The 1,427-nt window shown below is 43.4% G+C and overlaps 1 protein-coding gene across 1 annotated transcript in view; it reads right to left on the bottom strand.

The window, feature by feature from the left end:
- LOC107097417 (cadherin-23-like) overlaps positions 1 to 1,427 on the bottom strand; it is a 131,667-nt gene that overhangs the window by 21,956 nt on the left and 108,284 nt on the right. The window contains exons 24-25 of the mRNA XM_015394556.1: positions 823 to 1,017; positions 637 to 750 (exon numbers count right to left, since the gene is read on the bottom strand). Of these exons, the coding sequence (XP_015250042.1) occupies positions 637 to 750; positions 823 to 1,017 (309 nt within the window). The remainder of the gene's footprint in view (positions 1 to 636; positions 751 to 822; positions 1,018 to 1,427) is intronic.

The following is a 1,427-nucleotide window of genomic DNA, read 5'->3' as shown; positions in this document are numbered from 1 at the left end:
CTTCTAGCGGGTTGCGAGTTGTTTTCCGCAATTTCGGTCATAAAAACAAAACAAGCCGGCCTCCTGTCTGCGGCGCTGTCTGCAGTCAGCTACAATTTGGGAGAGGAGCAGCGGAGCGTCTGGGGAGGGGGCGGAGTCTGGAGCCGAGCTATTTCATTGAACTCATTGCACTGATTTTGTGCAGTATTTTTGCAGTATTTTTTGATGCAACTTTTCTACTTCTGTTATTTGCTGTTGTTTAAAAAAAAATGCATAACGATATTACAGCTTTCATTGATTTATTTCAAACTTGAAACTTTGTTTAGCCTGTAAGGTGTAAAACAAAATGTTTTAACCGATTAATCGAATCGAATCGAGTCGTGGTGTATTCTTGAGTATCGAAAATAATCTAATCGTTGGGTCAAGAAATCGATACTGAATCGAATCGCCATGATGGATGTGATTTACACCCCTATTTTATAGTCCTTTTTTACATGTTATTACCCAGTTTGAGTTAAGAGTAGTAAATAACTTGCTCCCAGGAAAAGGACCGTGAGGAAGCCCCGGAGGCGCAACGGCCTTTTTAGGGGACATGACTTCCTCATTTAACACAACACGACCCTTAACTGTACATCTGAACTTCATCTCAGTGCTTACCGGTGGCTTCAGGAAGACCGGTTCGTTGTCGTCAATATCCAACAGCGCCACCTGCAGTGGCTGCGTGGTCTCATAAGGCACTGGTTGACCCATGTCCCGGGCCACGATGATAAGCTGAGAGAGAGATTCACACTTTTATTTAATGTGCTGTCGGATGCTGAGGCTACAGGGACGCGGCAGACTCACGCTAAGCAGGGCTTGTTTCTCTCGGTCCAGTTTCACTGTGGTGGTGATGACTCCGGACGTGGGGTCGATGTGAAAACTCTCCCAGTCTCTGTTCCCAGCTCCTGTCTGCAGGAAGGCGTAGCGGACCTCTCCGTTCACGCCCTCGTCAGAGTCGGTTGCATGGACCTCATATACGGGCAGGCCTGGAGGTTGCTCCTGCACAAACAGACCGGTTCCACAAACAGAAGTACTTGGTGGGATTTGAATTAACTGAAGTTGGTGACATTTTAGGACAATATAAGAAAATAATCTAACTGATTTAAGCAGGAGGGATTAACAAGCAGTAAATGGCTGAAGAATAAAGTTAGTTGTACATTTTCTACCTGTCATTATTTGATTCTGTTTTGCATATTTATTAAATAAATCCTAACTACGTTATTTACATAGTGCAAACCTGTTCCTACCCCCAGAAATTTCTACCTTGGATATGAATCTATTAGTGTTTTCTGCATGAACTAAAAAAGGAATAACAACCCCCCTAAAATTAGTAGACCGACTTTTTACAGCAGTTGTATCAAAGGAACACATTTTAGTCATTCTGCTTCATTCTATCTCTATTCTCCCAC

Source organism: Cyprinodon variegatus, unplaced genomic scaffold (genome assembly GCF_000732505.1).
Source record: "Cyprinodon variegatus isolate N-32 unplaced genomic scaffold, C_variegatus-1.0 Scaffold694, whole genome shotgun sequence".
Classification (NCBI taxonomy): Eukaryota; Metazoa; Chordata; class Actinopteri; order Cyprinodontiformes; family Cyprinodontidae; genus Cyprinodon; species Cyprinodon variegatus.
This window is presented reverse-complemented; position numbering and strand designations above follow the sequence as displayed.